At 39.9% G+C, this 20,906-nt stretch overlaps 1 protein-coding gene across 1 annotated transcript in view; it reads right to left on the bottom strand.

Moving 5' to 3' along the window:
- itgav (integrin, alpha V) overlaps positions 1 to 20,906 on the bottom strand; it is a 95,421-nt gene that overhangs the window by 67,415 nt on the left and 7,100 nt on the right. Inside the window, exon 2 of the mRNA XM_041807313.1 lies at positions 17,640 to 17,770. Within this exon, the coding sequence (XP_041663247.1) occupies positions 17,640 to 17,770 (131 nt within the window). The remainder of the gene's footprint in view (positions 1 to 17,639; positions 17,771 to 20,906) is intronic.

Raw genomic sequence — 20,906 nt, 5'->3', positions numbered from 1 at the left:
ACTATAGGCCGATATTTACAGCCACTATAGGCCGATGTTTACAGCCACTATAGGCCGATATTTACAGCCACTATAGGCCGATATTTACAGCCACTATAGGCCCATATTTACAGCCACTATAGGCTGATATTTACAGCCACTATAGGCCCATATTTACAGCCACTATAGGCCCATATTTACAGCCACTATAGGCTGATATTTACAGCCACTATAGGCTGACATTTACAGCCACTATAGGCTGATATTCACAGCCACTATAGGCTGATATTCACAGCCACTATAGGCTGATATTCACAGCCACTATAGGCTGATATTTACAGCCACTATAGGCTGATATTCACAGCAACTATAGGCTGATATTTACAGCCACTATAGGCTGATATTTACAGCCACTATAGGCCGACATTTACAGCCACTATAGGCCGATATTCACAGCCACTATAGGCTGATATTCACAGCCACTATAGGCTGATATTCACAGCCACTATAGGCTGATGTTTACAGCCACTATAGGCTGATATTCACAGCCACTATAGGCTGATATTTACAGCAACTATAGGCTGATATTTACAGCCACTATAGGCTGATATTTACAGCCAATATAGGCCCATATTTACAGCCACTATAGGCCCATATTTACAGCCACTATAGGCTGATATTCACAGCCACTATAGGCCCATATTTACAGCCACTATAGGCCCATATTTACAGCCACTATAGGCTGATATTCACAGCCACTGTAGGCCAATATTTACAGCCACTATAGGCTGATATTTACAGCCACTATAGGCTGAAATTCACAGCCACTATAGGCCAATATTTACAGCCACTATAGGCTGATATTCACAGCCACTATAGGCTGATATTTACAGCCACTATATGCCAATATTTACAGCCACTATAGGCTGATATTTACAGCCACTATAGGCTGATATTTACAGCCACTATAGGCTGATATTCACAGCCACTATAGGCTGATATTCACAGCCACTATAGGCTGATATTCACAGCCACTATAGGCTGATATTTACAGCCACTATAGGCTGATATTTACAGCCACTATAGGCTGATATTTACAGCCACTATAGGCTGATATTTACAGCCACTATAGGCTGATATTCACAGCCACTGTAGGCTGATATTCACAGCCACTATAGGCCAATATTTACAGCCACTATAGGCCAATATTTACAGCAACTATAGGCTGATATTTACAGCCACTATAGGCTGATATTCACAGCCACTATAGGTTGATATTTACAGCCACTATAGGCTGATATTTACAGCCACTATAGGCTGATATTTACAGCCACTATAGGCTGATATTTACAGCCAATATAGGCTGATATTCACAGCCACTATAGGCTGATATTTACAGCCACTATAGGCTGATGTTTACAGCCAATATAGGCCCATATTTACAGCCACTATAGGCTGATATTCACAGCCACTATAGGCCCATATTTACAGCCACTATAGGCTGATATTTACTGCCACTATTGGCTGATATTTACAGCCACTATAGGCTAATATTTACAGCCACTATAGGCCCATATTAACAGCCACTATAGGCCCATATTTACAGCCACTATAGGCCCATATTTACAGCCACTATAGGCCAATATTTACAGCCACTGCAGGCTGATGTTTACAGCCACTGTAGGCCAATATTTACAGACACTATATGCTGATATTCACAGCAACTATAGGCCCATATTTACAGCCACTATAGGCCCATATTTACAGCCACTATAGGTTAATATTTACAGCCACTATAGGCCCATATTTACAGCCACTATAGGCCCATATTTACAGCCACTATAGGCTGATATTTACAGCCACTATAGGCTGATATTTACAGCCACTATAGGCTGATATTTACAGCCACTATAGGCTGATATTTACAGCCACTATAGGCTGATATTTACAGCCACTATAGGCCGATATTTACAGCCACTATAGGCTGATGTTTACAGCCACTATAGGCTGATATTCACAGCCACTATAGGCTGATATTTACAGCAACTATAGGCTGATATTTACAGCCACTATAGGCTGATATTTACAGCCAATATAGGCCCATATTTACAGCCACTATAGGCCCATATTTACAGCCACTATAGGCTGATATTCACAGCCACTATAGGCCCATATTTACAGCCACTATAGGCCCATATTTACAGCCACTATAGGCTGATATTCACAGCCACTGTAGGCCAATATTTACAGCCACTATAGGCTGATATTTACAGCCACTATAGGCTGATATTCACAGCCACTATAGGCTGATATTTACTGCCACTATAGGCCCATATTTACAGCCACTATAGGCTGATATTTACAGCCACTATATGCCAATATTTACAGCCACTATAGGCTGATATTTACAGCCACTATAGGCTGATATTTACAGCCACTATAGGCTGATATTCACAGCCACTATAGGCTGATATTCACAGCCACTATAGGCTGATATTCACAGCCACTATAGGCTGATATTTACAGCCACTATAGGCTGATATTTACAGCCACTATAGGCTGATATTTACAGCCACTATAGGCTGATATTTACAGCCACTATAGGCTGATATTCACAGCCACTGTAGGCTGATATTCACAGCCACTATAGGCCAATATTTACAGCAACTATAGGCTGATATTTACAGCCACTATAGGCTGATATTCACAGCCACTATAGGTTGATATTTACAGCCACTATAGGCTGATATTTACAGCCACTATAGGCTGATATTTACAGCCACTATAGGCTGATATTTACAGCCACTATAGGCTGATATTTACAGCCAATATAGGCTGATATTCACAGCCACTATAGGCTGATATTTACAGCCACTATAGGCTGATGTTTACAGCCAATATAGGCCCATATTTACAGCCACTATAGGCTGATATTCACAGCCACTATAGGCTGATGTTTACAGCCACTATAGGCTGATATTTACAGCCACTATAGGCCGACATTTACAGCCACTATAGGCTGATATTTACAGCCACTATAGGCTGATGTTTACAGCCACTATAGGCTGATATTTACAGCCACTATAGGCCGACATTTACAGCCACTATAGGCTGATATTTACAGCCACTATAGGCCGATATTTACAGCCACTATAGGCCGATATTTACAGCCACTATAGGCTGATATTTACAGCCACTATAGGCTGATATTTACAGCCACTATAGGCCCATATTGACAGCTACTATAGGCTGTTATTAACAGCAAGTATAGGCTGATATTTACAGCCACTATAGGCGATATTTACAGCCACTATAGGCTGATATTTACAGCCACTATAGGCTGATGTTTACAGCCAATATAGGCCCATATTTACAGCCACTATAGGCTGATATTCACAGCCACTATAGGCTGATATTTACAGCCACTATAGGCCCATATTTACAGCCAATATAGGCCCATATTTACAGCCACTATAGGCTGATATTCACAGCCACTATAGGCTGATGTTTACAGCCACTATAGGCTGATATTTACAGCCACTATAGGCCAATATTTACAGCCACTATAGGCCCATATTTACAGCCACTATAGGCCCATATTTACAGACACTATAGGCCAATATTTACAGCCACTATAGGCTGATATTTACAGCCACTATAGGCCGATAGTTACAGCGACTATAGGCTGATATTCACAGCCACTATAGGCCGATATTGACAGCCACTATAGGCCCATATTTCCAGCTACTATAGGCCTATGTTTACAGCCACTATAGGCTGATATTTACAGCCACTATAGGCCGATATTTACAGCCACTATAGGCTGATATTTACAGCCACTATAGGCCGATATTTACAGCCACTATAGGCCATATTTACAGCCACTATAGGCCGATATTTACAGCCACTATAGGCCGATATTTACAGCCACTATAGGCCGATGTTTACAGCCACTATAGGCCGATATTTACAGCCACTATAGGCCGATATTTACAGCCACTATAGGCCCATATTTACAGCCACTATAGGCTGATATTTACAGCCACTATAGGCCCATATTTACTGCCACTATAGGCCCATATTTACAGCCACTATAGGCTGATATTTACAGCCACTATAGGCCGATATTTACGGCCACTATAGGCTGATATTTACAGCCACTATAGGCTGATATTTACAGCCACTATAGGCCCATATTTACAGCCACTATAGGCTGATATTCACAGCAACTATAGGCTGATATTCACAGCCACTATAGGCTGATATTCACAGCCACTATAGGCTGATATTCACAGCCACTATAGGCTGATATTTACAGCCACTATAGGCCCATATTTACTGCCACTATAGGCCCATATTTACAGCCACTATAGGCTGATATTTACAGCCACTATAGGCCGATATTTACGGCCACTATAGGCTGATATTCACAGCAACTATAGGCCCATATTTACAGCCACTATAGGCTGATGTTTACAGCCAATATAGGCTGATATTTACAGCCACTATAGGCTGATATTCACAGCCACTATAGGTTGATATTTACAGCCACTATAGGCTGATATTTACAGCCACTATAGGCTGATATTTACAGCCAATATAGGCTGATATTCACAGCCACTATAGGCTGATATTTACAGCCACTATAGGCTGATGTTTACAGCCAATATAGGCCCATATTTACAGCCACTATAGGCTGATATTTACAGCAACTATAGGCTGATATTTACAGCCAATATAGGCCCATATTTACAGCCACTATAGGCTGATATTCACAGCCACTATAGGCTGATGTTTACAGCCACTATAGGCCTATATTCACAGCCACTATAGGCTGATATTTACAGCCACTATAGGCTGATATTTACAGCCACTATAGGCCCATATTTACAGTCACTACAGGCTGATATTTACAGTCACTATAGGCTGATATTTACAGCCACTATAGGCCCATATTTACAGTCACTATAGGCTGATATTCACAGCCACTATAGGCCCATATTTACAGCCACAGCTGCTACAGGCAAGTTTTATAGCCACTATAAGCTGATATTTGTTTTAAGCTGATATCTGAGGACAGCGTAGGCCGATATATGCTGCCGGTATAGGCCAATATTAACAGCTGACATTGACTGATATTTACAAACAAAATATTAAGAGGGAAGCTCTGAAAATTATAAGCCAACCTAGGCCAATATTTACAACCATGAAAGGCCAATACTTTCAATCGATATTGGCCACTTTTCACATCTTATTCATGCCAAATTTAACAGTGGTTTACACCAATATTTACAGTTGATATAGCCTGATATCTACAGTTTATACAACCAAATATTTATAGCCTCTAAATGCAGATATATTATAAGTCAACACAGGCCAATATTTAAAGGTGATATGGCCTGATATCCATGACTTTTACAACCTGATGTTTAAACCACAAAAAACGCTAAATTATCAACTAACAGAGGCCGATATTTACAGTCATCAGGGGCTAGTTTTTACAGCTGATATAGACTGATATCCTAGGATGACATGGGCTGATATCAACTGACGATATATGTTGGTATTTAAAACTTACACAGCCAGATATTAACAGCTGACATGAGCCTATATTCAAAGTCACTATAAGCCAGTATTTACATTTATAAAGGTAAATATTAACAGCCAATATAGGCCGATATTTAAAGCTAAATATATTGGTCGTAAATATCACTAGATATGATACCATATCGTGCCTCTAATGTTGTGATAAGATTTAAAGTCAACATTTTTGACAGGACTCAGTGATCGGACTTCTACTCAGTATTTCCCACAGGACATACAGCAGTACAGGTGAGACTTGGCTCATACCTCCATTGGATTATTTTGAGAGTGTTAAAGCTCTTTTATGCTCTGCATTATTGGATTCAAAAGGGTGTGCTAAGAGGCCAGTCTGGTGAGCTGTAAAAACTTACAGTATAACTAAAACCAGACATAAGCTAAGGATACTTTAACACAAGCTAAAGAGGTTATTCTGCATGGATAAGAGCATGGTGTGCTTTAAGAGTTTTGTTTTTTCTTTGGTCAAAAGTGAAAATCAATGCTCTACATTCAAAATGCAGACAGACATGGAAGAAGTATAAATGTGTTGAAATCCACAACCCAACAGAACAAAAAAAGATGGATGAAAATAATTTAGACTTGAACCAGTCGGAACATTTTTATTAGTAGAGACACTAGTAGAGGCAGAATACTGACGAAAAGGTTTGGTTTTCTGTCAGGCCTTTTAGAGTCTACAGACAGCAGCTGAAACATAAACATCCCCTACAAACAGCACTTTAGATTCACCAGGGCCATCTGACACAAATTAACCTTTTATGGACAAAGACAGGCCAGGAGCCAATCACAAGGAAGGCTGACTTCAGGAGTCATCACTGATGCTGGCTTTTTATCATGCTGGGTTGCTGCTGTTAGCCTGAGGAGACAGAAAAGTCTCCATCATTGAGGACTAATGGATAAAACTCCTTCTTAACAGGTCTGAGATGATCCACTCTAGTAGATCAGAGAGTATGTGGGCAGGGCGTTAGGTGAGACCGAAGAGAGTTAGAACTAATAATGTCACAGTCTATCAGTGCAACGCTGCTATCAGCCGATGGTCGTCCCGTTAAAGGGCATCGGCCCCTCAGGGAATAATGTCATGAGCAATGATGGCAGTCGTCGACGTCCATGATGAAGAATAGACAGATCCAAGCTGCATACTGTTGTGAGAGATATGGCTTGAATAGGACCAAAGTAATGACAGACAGCAGTGTTTATTTAATGTTTGTTAACAAACTTTTTTAAGGAGGAAGACGGGACAAGGATTTGCTAAAAATAGATCACTGATGATAAAAACTCTAGGGGTGCACCGATCGATCGGTATCGGTGCCGATTTCCTTAATTTTAGGAGATTGGCAATCGGCCGATCCTTGTAAATAAGATTGATAAGATCGATTTCAGATGCCTCTACCTACTAAAATGTGAAAAATGAAAGACTAAAGGAAATGATATAATTTAGTAGTTTGGACAGCAATGCTCTAAACTTTTCATTTATATTTGAGAGAACTACCTCATGTGCAGTTAGAACAACAAGCTTGTATTGTTTCACAGGTATTGTTCAATGTTTTTCAATAAATTAAGATTGGAACATTGAAGGTGGATGCTGTCAGTTATAAAAAAATTGGTATCGGCCAAAATCGGAATCGGCAGGTCAGGCTTTTAAAAGATCGGTGACCGGCCAGAAAACTGCAATCGGTGCACCCCTAAAAAACTCTGAGGAAAAGTAGATTACTTTCTGTTACAGAGATGAGACGAGAGGAGCTGACAGATTGATCAAAAAGTTAGTTCTTCACTGTATTCTAGTTTATGAAACATTAAACTAAAATGCAGCCAGCCTACCTTTGAATGGTGGAAAAACTCCATCAGCTGTTTAGTAGCATAGACCCCTATTAACTTCTGCTGCTGAACAGTAATCCTCCTCAGCCTTGGTCAGAGTAGCAGTGATAAAAAACCCCACCAAACTCCTTATACTAGGTCCTGTTAGTCAAAAATGTTGATACAAAATTGAAATCTGCGTTAAAATCGGCAAGGCAAATGCTAATTAGCAAGTCCAAAAACTATTACGATTACTATTCTGATGTGTTTAAAGAGGCTCAGACTTTTGGCAATTCAAGAAGGATGACATGAACTTATTGTGATTAGGGCTGGGTATAGCTAAGAACCTCATGATTCAATTCAATTTCGATTCTTTAGGTTGCGATTCAATTCGATAACGATTCGATATTGATCTAAATGCTTTGATGTTGATTCAGTAAGAAGTAGCAATACACAAATGACCTGCTGACAATTTCTAATAATTATTTTCATGCCCATGTGAACATACAGTCGCTAGAAAAAGTATGTGAACCCTTTGAGATTTCTTGGATTTTTATGAGCATTAATTGCTCATAAAATGTGTTCTGATCTTCATCTAATTCACAACAATAGACAAACACAATCTGCTTAAACTAATACCGCAAAAAAAAGGAGAGATTTTTCATGTTTTTATTGAACAAAACATGTAAACATTCACTACTAAGTTCAACTAGCGCAACTCCGTATGTACAGCTCTGAAAGTACCGTCACTCAGTCAGTCAGTCACAGATACAGACCCATATGTAGGGCTGACCAAAAATAAATGGAGGATGTATTGTTTTTTGTTTTTTTTCAAATGCAGCTATACACTAATGAAAAACTTCCAGTAATGTCCCTGGGTTACATGTGCATTACATGCTACATGTATTTTTAACAGTACAGCCAAAGTCATCTGCATCTTTGAGGGCAATAAACAGCAACAAAATAACCTAAAAAAAGAAATAGCATCTAAATTCAGATTGATTCTCCTTATTACTCAGCCAGTTTGCAGGATGGCTCCCTGAGATACTCCTGACAAATTCCGTTAAATAACAACAACAACAACAAACAGACAGATGCTTAATGGAAAAAATCTAGCTATAGTTCAGAGCTTAGAGCTTAAATATGATTTTAAATTTTTGAGACTCAAGATGAACAACAAAAATAAAACTTCAACTGAAGTAGTTCTGATTCTGATTTAAACAACCCAAACTAATTAAGCAACCAAGTTTAATGGGCATTTCACTGTAAACAGCTCTGTAACAACACAGTGACACCCACATCTCCACTGCTGCAGACAGAGCACCGTGCACAGCCAGAGCACTATCCACAGGAGACCTGGCACACAGAAGTCCATCATTACTTTTGCCATGTTTCACACACTGTCACGTAGCACAACATGCATGTTCTTTATCTCTATTTTCCATATCCAAAACATGTTATTAAAAGTGAGAACCGGAGCACTCCTGTGAGTGAGAGCACTCCTTTTTCAGAGTGAAATCCTCATATCCACTGAGACAGTGAGGCTCAACATGCTAACAGGATGAACACTTTATGTCCATATATCCGTGGTGAAGCTAACATGTCCAGCTTTAATGAGGAGCTTCTCTACTTGACTGGAAATGTAGTTTTGCAGTTCAGGTAAGGCTGTAAGCGCCTGCTAGGAATAACGTAGCGGGGCTTTAAATGCATCATTAGCCTGCAGAAGCCCGTATATTCTACCACGCTGAAAGGCTGATGTAAATTCAATGATTTTCCTGTTCAGCTCCTTACCTTTGGATGGTCTCTGCTGTATTCTTTAGCTTTGCTGAACGACTGAAGTAGAGGCTGTCAACGAGTTTTCCCTGGCAGGAAGCTTTGTCATTCTTTAATTTAAGAAAGTCCTTGTAGTTATCAAAATTAATTGAAAACAACATTTAGAGCGTATGACCAACGTAAACCTGCTGTGTCATTTATTTCAATTTTTTCCCCTGGAATTCTCTCTACTAATGCACCACCCCCTTAAAAACAAACTACTGGCTGTGTAGTCATGGGATAGGTAGCCGGGTGTTGTAAGGCATGTAGCCTGCTGTAAACCTAACAGAAAAAGAAGTACTAGTTATGCGCTCGTCCCCATTCAGTCCACTAAAACTCAAACACAGAGCTGACTGTGCAATGTGAGCAGCAAAGTTATTTTTTACTTTTTATACAACAGTATAGAAAAAATGTATTTTGTTAGCAAGAAATACAAGTTGTTGATTTTCTACTTTTCTTAGAAAATTTGACTTTTTACAAAAAAGATTTTCAGAACAAACAGAGGATGAGGTTTGGGGTGGAATAACGATTCATTAATCATAATCAAGGTCAAGAGTTCAGTCAATTATGGTTTTGATTTTTGCCATAATCGCCCATCCCCCGTCACAGTTAAGGACCAGTCAAAAAACTGTAACACCCTTAAAGGTCTGATACCGTTTTGCTGCACACATCCACCAGCCGGTTAGGGTTACGGTTACGGTTAGGGTTAGGGTTAGGGTTAGGGTTAGGCTAGTGCAGCATCTTGGATGTGGCTGCACCTGGACGATAAGAGCACACTCCAGTTGTTCTCCTCTTGCCTTCTCACACCTGCAGGTTGTGACGGTTCGGTCCGGAATGACAACAAAAAGACTGCAGCAGGACATCTCGACCTGATGGATTAGCACCTTAAACATGATGCAGCGCATCTTAGACGAAAAACAATGCCTCTGATTTTGATATCCCCACAACTTTAACTGCACAGCAGTTAGATAAAAACTTTATCACACCTCTCTCTCCAGCTGAACACCTGACAACAGGAAGTCAGCACATCAGACTGATCAGCTGCTGGCATGATTCACCAAAACGTCTTTTACCCAAGGGGCCAGCCTCTTTTTAACACATGGTATTAAAAAGGCAAACTCCACTTTATTATTCTATTTTTCTATGCAGATTTATTGAGGTTAAGAATCTCCTTTACAAAAGTGTCCTGGCCAAGACTGGTAGCTGAACAATTAACTCTACAAAACACAGATCAACCAATCCAGAGTCACAGATCAGAAAGTCAGTAAGTCAAAACATCTACATCCTGTTGCATCCTCCTCCAATGCCTTCAATCTACTTCTAAAACAATTTAAAGAGGTCAGCTCTTCAAGGCAAACATTTTCCTCCAGAAGAGTCCAGGCTTCAGGAGCAGCATACCTGAGAGCCTTTTTACCCTACACATAATCATCACAGGCCGTTAGCCAAAGATTCACGTTAATAGAATCTGATCCATGTGTCTGCATCTCTACCTTGTTAGATCCCGGTACAAGGACTGCTGTTTGATGGAGAAGGCGAGGGGGGAAGGCAGACCTTACAGTGGAGCCACACTGGAGCACTAAAGGGTTAAGATCAGTAATATAAAGAGCTGAAATAGATAAACACAGCCCACGAGGACAGGCTGAGCATCAGCTGATCCTACCAGCGATTAAGGCATCCACAGTTTCTAATCTGAATATTTCAAAATAAAAAAGCATCTTCATCATCCTCACTTCTATGTCTATGAAGAGAAGGTGAAGGAGGAACTCCTCTACACAGTGCGACATCTACAGGCTCCTGTGCCGCTCTGTCTCTGTGTTTGATGGGGGCAGGGCATTGCTGTTGGACTGTGGTGTGTTTGTTATTTCCTGCTTTCATGGCTGAGGTCGCCCACTGAATACCAAACAGGCTCAACACAAAGAAACAAACAGCCTCTCCACTGATCCTCACACAGTCTCAGCACTTTGACACCTCAGATACAGCGTTCTAAAAAGCTCTGTCATTGTAACGTCTGAGAGAACTGAAAACTTTAGATCACTAGTTGGATTTTTAACCAGAAACTTCCACAACAAGAAAACAGAAAGAAAGCACTGTCCCATCATCTCTCCTGTTAAACGTCAGTTCCTGCTGTGGTTTAGTGGACTCTGGAAACCGTCATGCCTCGGTTTGATCCTCTTTCAGTTCTTTTTATTTAAGACTCAGAATCGTTTATTTCATGTGTTTTTATCCCAGGTTACAAAAACATTTCATTCTTGTGTAACTATAAACTGTGAGAAATTCTGACCAATTGGAGGCATTCTCATCATATCTCATATTTTCTGTCTGCTAAAAGTCCCAATGTGAACACAGACTAAACTCAAGGTTATAACGAAACAGTGGAACAACCTGATCCATGATTCAGACCAGAGCAAACGGGCTGTAGAGAGAAAAACACCAGCTATAGAGGTGTGGATGAGTATAAACCCCAAACCTCCAAACATGAGGAACCAAAAAAGACTAAATCAGGCCATCAGCGTGTGAAGGTACAGGAGGATTTACAGCAGAGAGCAGCAGCTTTCTCACTGAACTCTAACTGTGTGTTAGTGATGAGATAATAAAGCTTTAGCTCAGCCGGCTGCTCTTATCTCATGTCAGGACACATTCAGGAATGTTTGTGGAGCTGGAGATGTGTGGGCTCGTCCACAGCTCGACTTCTACTCTCTTCATGTTCCTAAACACCGATTAGAGAGAAGAAAGTGACTGTTCTGAGTTTTTAAAGAACAGAAATGAAGGAGACAGAAGCAGGAGGAGGGTTCAGGGTGGTATCTCATTTGAATTCTTCTTTATCAGTGAGAAGAGCTGGTTCTAAGAGCTGGCTCTTTCTGTGACAGAAACATCTTTGTCGTTAACGCAAAGACATAGAAAGTCAAACTGGCACAAACGAAGAGCTGACCTTTATCACTGAGCTGAGACAAATAATCCAGATCTCTAAAAAGTAGGGATGGGAATCGAGAACCGGCTCCAACTGGCTCAATCTATGGACATCACTGACATTTAATCTTAACGATTAAAAGTCTATCCACTGTCCTCCTATCTCAAATAAAGGCACGATAAAGCAAAAAAATAAATTCTAAAAAAATAAAACAAAAAAACAAACAAAAAATAATAATAAATGACACAAACAGTGGGATGTGCAACGCCTGTCCATCAATGATTTCATGCAAGTGTTATGAATGTGATTTAGACAACCCCAATTAATGAAGTTGAGGTCTCTGCACCCAAACATGAGAAAACTAGAAAACTCAACTATGAGCTGAGCAGTAAACCAGAGGTGAATGAATGGCAGCTGTGTGTACCTGGCATGAAGTGTGGACCTCGACCACAGCGTCCTTCCTCTTTTACCTGACGAGCACAGTCTTCAGCTCCCACGAGCTGCCAGCCCCGTCTGGTTGGTTTCGTCCAGGTTTTGTCTTGTGGTGGAGAGATGGTGGAAACGGTGGTGCCGGTTTAAAAACACACGGGCTAAACTCATGCTAATAGGTGAGCACGGTGTGGGCCAAACTATATGCCTTCACATTTTGTAAGGACAAAGTTCATCAGATGTAAAAGTAAAGACGGGTTCTTTACGGCATCTCTGTCATGGCTCTGCAGCGGCTGCGAATCCCCACTCTCTGTACAGGTTTCCCCAATTCCACAATCAACAGGTCTTCATACACACAGACAGGAAGTGACGTCTCCAACAACGACCTGTGTTGCTGGGATTTGTGGTCCTTATTTCCCAGACTTTACTCAACATATATTTACAACACAGGTGCTGCATCTTTGTTTAATACCAGCTCATAGTTTCAGGGTAAAAGAAAAGTGAGAAAGAGAAAGACCCTAAACCTATCGTAACACAAGGCATGCATGTTTTTCACAAGAAGTGTTACTTTTTAAAATTTTAATGTATTTTTCTACGTGCTGCGATCGAGGATCCAGAGACTGGTTTTCATGTATTTAAAGTTTTTATCTTTCAGAGAAAATGAGCAGTAGTGTTGGTTTCAGAAAACAGTAAACCGCATTACTTCAGCTGAAAAGTGCCGTCATTTTAATAATTACAACTTAAAGATGTTAACGGTGGTCGGTCCAGATCCTCAGCTGATAGAATCTGTTAATAGAAATGTTCTCAGTCATAACGGTGCATTAACAAAGACACAAGACTATTACAGTAGATACAGTAGATTCAGTTAGTGATGAATCTAATCTGAACCCCCCTCCATACGCCTTCCTCTGGCCTTAGAGGAAAACTAAGACCTTACATTTCAGCAGAGCAACCAGACGGTAAACTAATATCTAAGATAACAGTGATAAAGGATTATGTTTTATAGATGTATATATAACACCGTGAGGTCTTATTAACAGTTTACAGGAGATAGACCAAAAAGTTGTGAATCACTGATATTTATCTAGGGTTGGGCAGTTATGGCAAAAATCTCAGTCACAATTAATGAAACTTTTTACCTTGATTACGGTTAATGAATGATTATTCCACCCCCAAACTCTGACTCTATTTGTTCTATAAATATTTGCATAATTTAAAACAAATAACTGAAAGGAACACACAAATAAACAACGGGATGGTGTCACATGACTGCAACTACTTCTTCTCTTGGGTTTTCCCAGCAGGATACGTGCCCTGAGACACCTGGCTTCCTGTCACATGACTACACAGCCAGTAGTTTGTTTTTAAGGTGGTGATGCTTTAGTGGAGAGAGAATTATTGAAATAATTGACATGGCAGGTTTATGTCAATTAAAAGCACCAAATGTCCGTTTGGATTAGTTTTGGATTAATTGCCCAGCTCTATATTTATCACAGATTAACTAAAGTAGCCTTTCAAAATTAAGCATTTCTATTTGGTTTAATACAGCATTTATTTTGGTGAGCACTTCATGAAGTGAACGTATATCTGACGTTATAACAGTTTATACCACAGAATATGACAGCTGAGAGATGTAGCATGAGAGTTTGTCACGCCAAAAATAACATGAAGCTTTAACTCGGGTTAAAATGTACTAGATTAAGTCAGAAGTCCTGGGTACATCGATCCTATTTGAAAATACGACCCCAATATAACACCAGATTGTTGACAGATTTAACAACCACTGATTAACGAAGTAAAATAATGATGGCATCACTGAAGCACAGAGAAACAGCTGATCTAAAGCTTCATAATCACAAAACCTCAAATTAATTCACTTTCACATTCATTAAGGAACCAGTCCAGAGTGTACCCCGCCTCTCGCCCAATGACAGCTGGGATAGGCTCCACCCCCCATGACCCCGAATGGGATAAGCGGTATAAAAAAATGGTGGGATAGATGGATCCATCAAGGATGAACCAGGCTGAAGTGAGTCTTCAGGCTCTGCTTCATGTTCTCAAAACCAGGTTGGTATGATGTCAGGCCCACATGTGTGGGGACAGTACAGATCTCTGTGAAGTCCCTAATTTAGGCTGAGATGAGCCTGTTTCTCCCCTGACAGTCATGTTGAGTGGTCATTAGGAATGGGCGATATCCTATCGTTTGCGATATACCGCGAAAAAAAAAAAATTCCACGATGAGAAAACGGCATTCAACGATAATAACCATAAACTATGACTGATCGCGCATACGTACGTCATCAACTGCGACACACTCGTAACCTTGTTATGCAGAGACATAACAAACATGGCCGAAGGCGGAGTTGAAACAGAGGGTGAGTTTGTTAAACGAGGAGCTACCTCCATTATCTGGAAATGGTTTGGTCAGAGGAAATCAGACGAGGAGCAGACAACGGTAATTTGCACAGTGTGCTTTATTCTACAATCCCCTATTCCTACAGCCGCGCAAATACACACGGCCCCACCATTTACTCGAGGAAATAACGGAGCGCTTAGTCTAATATTTAGAAATATATGAGTACTAAACTCACATCTCATGTATATTTTCTATAAGGTTAGCATAATGTAACATTTACAACAACACAGAATGTACATAAAATGATAGATAACATGGTGCATGTTCATTTTTTATCAGCGCTGTGGGTTTTGTCTTTTAATTAAAGAGCACAGGTGTGTGTCTTTAGTACACACCTCACAGACAGACACAGAAGTGTATGGTGGAGGGACAGATAAACATTAAAGCACCACACTGTATGCACTATATCTGAAAATGTGAGCATTACTACTACGACCACATTATAAGCTTCAGTCTAATTATACATCATGGACTGAATCAAACTTAGTTAAAAAATAATGTATCAAATTAACTTGTTTTTATTAATTTAACAACAAGAGTTTTAACTTGGACTTGCATTAAGTGACTTATCTGTGTAAAAACAAACATGGTGGAGCCTGGCAGCTCTGCCTCCAGAACTTAAAAGAGGATATCAGACTGTATTTTACATTTAAACACTAAAGATAGAGGCAAACTGGACTTATCCAGGATGGGCCACATGAGGTCAAATAGTGCTGTAAATACTTCGAGTTTGGGGTCAATTTTTAACGCTAACACTAAAATTTTTAATAATCTGCCAAGTTGGAACATTCTTTGTACTATTTCCAACTAAATTTCTCTTTGAATCTCTTAAAAGTAGAAGCAACATAGTTTTGTTTTTTTTACTAAAATATCCCAACATGAATTGATATCTATTTATTTATATAACTAAAGATATAATGATAAATCTTTATTTATTTGTAGCTGGTGTAGTAAAGCAGCCAATTTGATACATTTTACCTAGCCACAATGACTGTATTGAATGGTGCTAATTTTTTTAATCATGACTAATATCGTTATCGCAATAAATACAGCAAAATATTGTGATACATTTTTTTGTCCATATCGCCCATCCCTAGCAGTCATGTTGCTCCACCCTTTGGGGACAGATCAGTAAGCGTGGTGATCCTAAAGAAGGGTGCCAAAAAGAGTCACAGTATATGCTGTTATGTTATTTGATATTTGGGACCTCTTTCCAACTTTTTTTAAGATTAATTTTTGGGCTTTTTGTGCTTTTATTAAATAGAGGAGGACAGTGGATGGAGTCAGAGGCGGGGTCAAGGGTGGGGGAGGGACATGTGGTGGGGGGCCTCGGGCTGGATTCGAACCCAGGCCGCCCGCGTACGGGGGGAGCGCCTTTAACCACTAGGCCACCTGCTCTCCCTCTTTCCAACTTTGGGTAATGGAAACAAGCAAACATGTACCAATCTGCACCAACCTGACCCAGACTGCTTGACGGAAAAACCTGACCTGACCTTGACCTAAAACTGCTTTCAGAACACACACAGATGACTCAACACAACGCATCAAGAATCACTGTTGGTAGCCGAATGGCCAAACCTACATAAATCCTGCTGTGTTGTTTAAATAGAGTGTGAGATCCTCACAAACTAAAATGAAGCTCCTTTAATAAATTGGCCTAAAGAGCTTAATGTCATTAGGAAAGATCAAATCATTTACACTTGATTAGCCTGATGAGCAGATCAATCTAAGTCAAACCAGAACACCTTCATCACAGCGGAGCCTCAGCCTGTTTCTGATCTCAGAGATAGACTCAGACATCTCTCTCTTTCAACCCTACAGGAGCGTGCTGCTGGGCTGCTTTAAAGCTCTGTGTGCGGTTTGCTTCTTCATCTGAAAAACTGAAATCAGATAATCAGCAGCTGGGAGCAGTTCATTTGAGAGGTGTTCTTTCAAAACACGTCTGATCCTCTACTGATTCACCAGCCGCCCACACGTGTCCAACCCTCCGATGATTACAGGCATCCACAGATAGGACGCTCATAATGAGCTCCTTATAAGGTTTGATCTTCTGCAGGCAGTAATTTCACAAGAACAGAGATCAATGATTAGAAAGAGATGTTTTAGAGTCAAGAATAAGTCCAACAGATCCTCAAGTCTCAGTAAAAACAGGAGGAGAGGAGACACTTTTAAAAAGTCAACAAAATCAAGTTTGCTTCTTCCTCGCAGATCAAATGATTGATAGCTGAAAAATAAAAGAATAAATAAAATAACCCCCATTAAGTTTAATTTTTCCTTTAATCCCACATGTTACCACACATTCAGCTATGTGATCGCCTTGTTTCTGTCCATAGATAAATGTATTTCAGTCAGAGCTGTGTTCATGTGGCTGCAGCAGCAGTTTACAGATTTACACTCTGAATAAATCTTATTCCTGGCACAGAGTGGACATTCTCCCATAATACCCACGACTGGGCTTGTTGTGGTTCATTCAGCACAGCAGCTGAGGCAGGACAGATTAACCTATTAGGGGCCGCTGGGTAAAAATGTCCCATAGAGCCTCTACTGACCCCCATCCCATCCCCAGCAGTCTGAACCCTGATACCTCAGAGAAACCCAAAAACACACCAGGAGAAGGAAACAGCTCCGAGCTCTGATTCTCCCTCCCATCAAGACATTAGCCCGCTGTCTGAATAAAAGGAAAACAGAGGGGGGTTTTGGTACCTGTGTTGTCAAACAGCAGCTCCTGGCAGGAAGAAGAAGAAGCCCAGGGACAGCTGTACACCACCCCTCGCTCCACGACGCTGCTGGGAGATGATGTGTTCGCCCGAGGAGCGCCGATCAGAACGTCTGACCTGGAAAGAAGAAACGAGAGGAACGTGATCATCCAAACGTTTTCATTTATTTTTACCTCATCTTTGATTAACTTTAATGCTCTAAATGGATTTCACCATTCATAAAGCTTTTTCTCATGTCCTCTTCTGGCCATCCTTCATTGTTTTAGTCTCATCTTCTATTAATTATTCGTTTTCAGCTTTAATAATTGTCCACAGATTTTCCCTTTTACTTATAATCATGTTAGCATCATTTACTGATATTAACCGTTAATGTTCACAACTAAGCTTTAAAATAAATTCTTGCTTGATTTGACGATATGTGACAATATGATATGACATGATCCAATACGCTTTATGGTCACCTCAGGGAAATGTGTCGTGGACTCCAAGTGCTGCATAGAATAAGGTCCCAGACAACGTATAAGTGATAAAAAACAACAACTCACATGCACCCAGAGTTTCACACATCAATAACAGATCCAGCCACATAACCTTCATGCAGCTTGAAATGTTTCACTCTATGTGTTACAAGTCTATATAATATATTAGGGGTGGGAATCACTAGTGGCCCCATGATAACATATTATCACGATACTTGGCCACGGTTTGATATTTTTTATGATTTTAAACAGTTTGTGATACAGTGAGTATTGCATACCCTATATTGCGATACATTGTGATCTATACTTTCTTCAACTGTTTAGCTGATTCAGCACTAGTCTTGTCCTCATGTTTGTTGTATTTCTGCAGTATTTTATTGTCATGCAGCACTTCTCACAAACCTCATGTGTCATGTCCATCTCATTCGTGCCCTGCCTGCATTCCTAATGTCCTTCCTCTGGTGCTGCCATGATTGCTGTACTAACTTTCTCCTGCTCTATAACCGTCACCTCTGCCAACCTCAAACTATTGATTTTATTTTTCCATTATCATAGACTTCAGTTCATATTAGCAATTAATTTGAAAACATCGATACTTGGTAGATGAGACGATACGACATATCACCAGACAAAATATCGCGACACTATGCTGTATTGATTTTTTCTCCCACAACTATAATATATGGGTTTACCTTTCTGAAATGAGACAAAAATATTCAACTTTTTCATGATAATCTCATCTTTTGAGATGTGCCTGTATTACCTTTTCAGCACACCTTAGTTAAGCCGTGTCTCCCTGCAGCCACAGTGATGTGAAATAAGTCCACCTCTGCTCCTTAACATCTCATTTCACTCATCTTATATTCTTCAATAAATACAGCAAAAAAACACTTTATATTATAACCTACACAATATAAGACAGAATATACTAGAGCAAAGGGATTTTAAACAAATATATAATTGTGATTATTTTGGCTCATATGGCAAATTCGATACCAATCGCTACATTAAAGGGGATAATTTTTACGTCAATCTTGTTTAAAATAAGAAAAACTTGAACATTAGTAAGAACATAAACATTGGTAAACATAAACATTAGTAAAGCAGGAATTTTTATTCTAAAAAAACTTGAATGTTAGCAAATGTGTATAAAATCTCTACTGGAGTAAAGTATTAAACTGGACTTTTGACACATTTCAAGTTAAAGAAACATTACAACTTTAGTGGTTTGTACTCTGCAGCAGGCCAAACTGTGATTTAATCTAATTTGTGATTCATTGCCCCGCCCTACTCAGAATCATCCCCTGCTGATGTGATCCTCTAGAGGAGATCCCTGAAACATCTCCAGGTAGATCCTGATCACAGTGTTAACAGTACCTGAGCACTTACATGACCCTTTACTCTTCTATAAACGTGTTAAAGTCAGTCTTTATGACTGTTAATCATTTGAAATAAAATAGATGTAAAGTCAGATTGAAGGCCGTCCTGTACCAGCTGTGGTTGAATCATTTAAACAGACAGTCAGCAGGAAACAAGAGCAGGAAAACTACAGTGGTGTCACAGGGATACAAAGACTGATGATGGGTAAATTACTGACATCCGTACCTTGGAAATGTCTCTCCAGGGGACACATTTCTCTTTAAAAACTCTTACACAACTGCAAGAAAATAAAACTGAACATGACCCTGGCTGCATTACATCACTCTATTCCTTTGTTTCACAACTTTAGCTGCTTAATTTTATCCTCTATTTATGAGTTAAACCGCCTTAGTTACAGGGCTGGAATTTAACCCATTTAGGGCTGGGCAGTTAATTGCAAATTAGATTAAATCGCAATATGGCTTGCTGCAATTTACAAATCACAGAAGTTGCAATATTCCTTAAACTTGAGATATGTCAAAATAGCAGTTTGATACATTATTTTTGCAGCAGCAGCAGCTTTACAAGTTAAACCTCCTCCACCCCAGCCGCCTCCTTTATAGCTTAAAGCTTGTTGTATCCTCATATTCAGATTCATGCTACTATGGATTAATTTTTTCTGAAATAATTTCACTTTTTTTAGTACACATTGTCATTTATGTGTCCATCCATATGGGGTTTCTAGTCATGTGCTCCCTGGAAACTCAAAGCAGCTGCTGACTAACCCAGGGAGCATCTAGAGCCTTCTCTGACAAGTCAAACTGTCGACTACATCCATTCTGAAATGAAATGGTAAAATGTATAAGTGTTCCTGACTGAATGTAGGTTATAATATTGATTTACTGCTTGAGTTTGTTGAAAAATGCATAAGTTGAGTGATCTAATAACAATCGTATATTAAGTCACAATATCAGGGAAAAAAAATCACAACTAGATTGTTTTTGCAAATCATTCAGCCCTAAACCCATTCAGGATCAATACATGAACTCTGACGGTGCGTTTCCACCATGCTGACTGGTACTAAGGGATCTGCTGATACTGATACCAGGCCTAAATTCTGCTGCTATTTCCCAGCACGATGTTAGTTTCTTATTATATGAAGTAGGAAAAGTAGTGTCTGCTGTTTGGTAACATCTGAACATGAATGAAGCTAACTAACTCATATCTGGACTTTGCATTGGTGAAGCACAACTGAAAGTACCTGGTCTGAAAAATGTGGGATCAGTGCATCCCTGTTCAGGACGGTCTGCAGCTTTTAAAGACAAAAAGGAACATGGTCTCGTTCCTACCAGCACTTTCCAGGTCCCTCTGCACTTCCTGTTTGCCAATGATCCCTACATACGTTTGCACCTCTG

The sequence above is a fragment of the Cheilinus undulatus genome, linkage group 15 (genome assembly GCF_018320785.1).
Source record: "Cheilinus undulatus linkage group 15, ASM1832078v1, whole genome shotgun sequence".
NCBI lineage: Eukaryota > Metazoa > Chordata > Actinopteri > Labriformes > Labridae > Cheilinus > Cheilinus undulatus.
This window is presented reverse-complemented; position numbering and strand designations above follow the sequence as displayed.